The following is a 688-nucleotide window of genomic DNA, read 5'->3' as shown; positions in this document are numbered from 1 at the left end:
CTTATTGAAAATTGTTGGTTCTTTATTGATTGCATGTATTTGAACTTTGTTGTGAACTTAATTTCTCACTGTACTTAATTTTAGTGTTAACTCACCTATTACTTAACCGCTATTCGCTATACAAAAAATACTTCCTCATACCAGCATAAAAAGCCTTGTTGACTCACATTGTACACCCGAATCATCGTTGACATGGCCATCGTTAGAAACTCATGATGATGCTTGAAATGAAACGCACCGTTGGAAATGCGGTACCTACTGGTGACGACAACGTTCTCAAGAGGAGAAAGGTCCTTTATGCAGACGGTGTCGGTGTCCGAGTAAAATCCTCCGAACCGCCACGTTAGAACGACTCTCAATAAGTCACTCAGCTGTATGACTGGCCAAGCTGTTGAAAAGGATCTCCATATATTGTACATTACTGTTTTTGTAGACAAAGTAAAGGCACATTTTTGGCGATAGACGCAGTCTAGCTATGGTTTGATTTGCTTCGTATTGCCGAATTTATTAAAAATTGCTCTGATATCCAGCTTGTCTTTCATGTAAACAAACCGCAATATGAGATGACTCATTCCCCTTCACAGAGGGTAAGAGAAGTAATCGTGGACTAAGCAGACTGGACGCTGTTAGTAACGATAATGAATTTAACCATGAGGAAACCATTCCCCGCTTTAGTTTTACATGAACT

General features: G+C 39.5%; 1 protein-coding gene across 1 annotated transcript; it reads right to left on the bottom strand.

Moving 5' to 3' along the window:
• Positions 1-176: 176 nt before the first annotated feature.
• Positions 177-667, bottom strand: LOC119582110 (lactosylceramide 4-alpha-galactosyltransferase-like; the record flags this gene model as incomplete). Its single annotated transcript, XM_037930351.1, is given in 1 exon segment — positions 177-667. A coding segment is annotated over 1 exon segment (243 nt), but the record flags the coding sequence as incomplete, so codon positions are not given.
• Between the last annotated feature and the right edge of the window lie 21 nt (positions 668-688).

The sequence above is a fragment of the Penaeus monodon genome, chromosome 15 (genome assembly GCF_015228065.2).
Source record: "Penaeus monodon isolate SGIC_2016 chromosome 15, NSTDA_Pmon_1, whole genome shotgun sequence".
Classification (NCBI taxonomy): Eukaryota; Metazoa; Arthropoda; class Malacostraca; order Decapoda; family Penaeidae; genus Penaeus; species Penaeus monodon.
The sequence above is the reverse complement of the archived record's forward strand: the minus strand, read 5'-3'. Positions and strand labels throughout refer to the sequence as shown.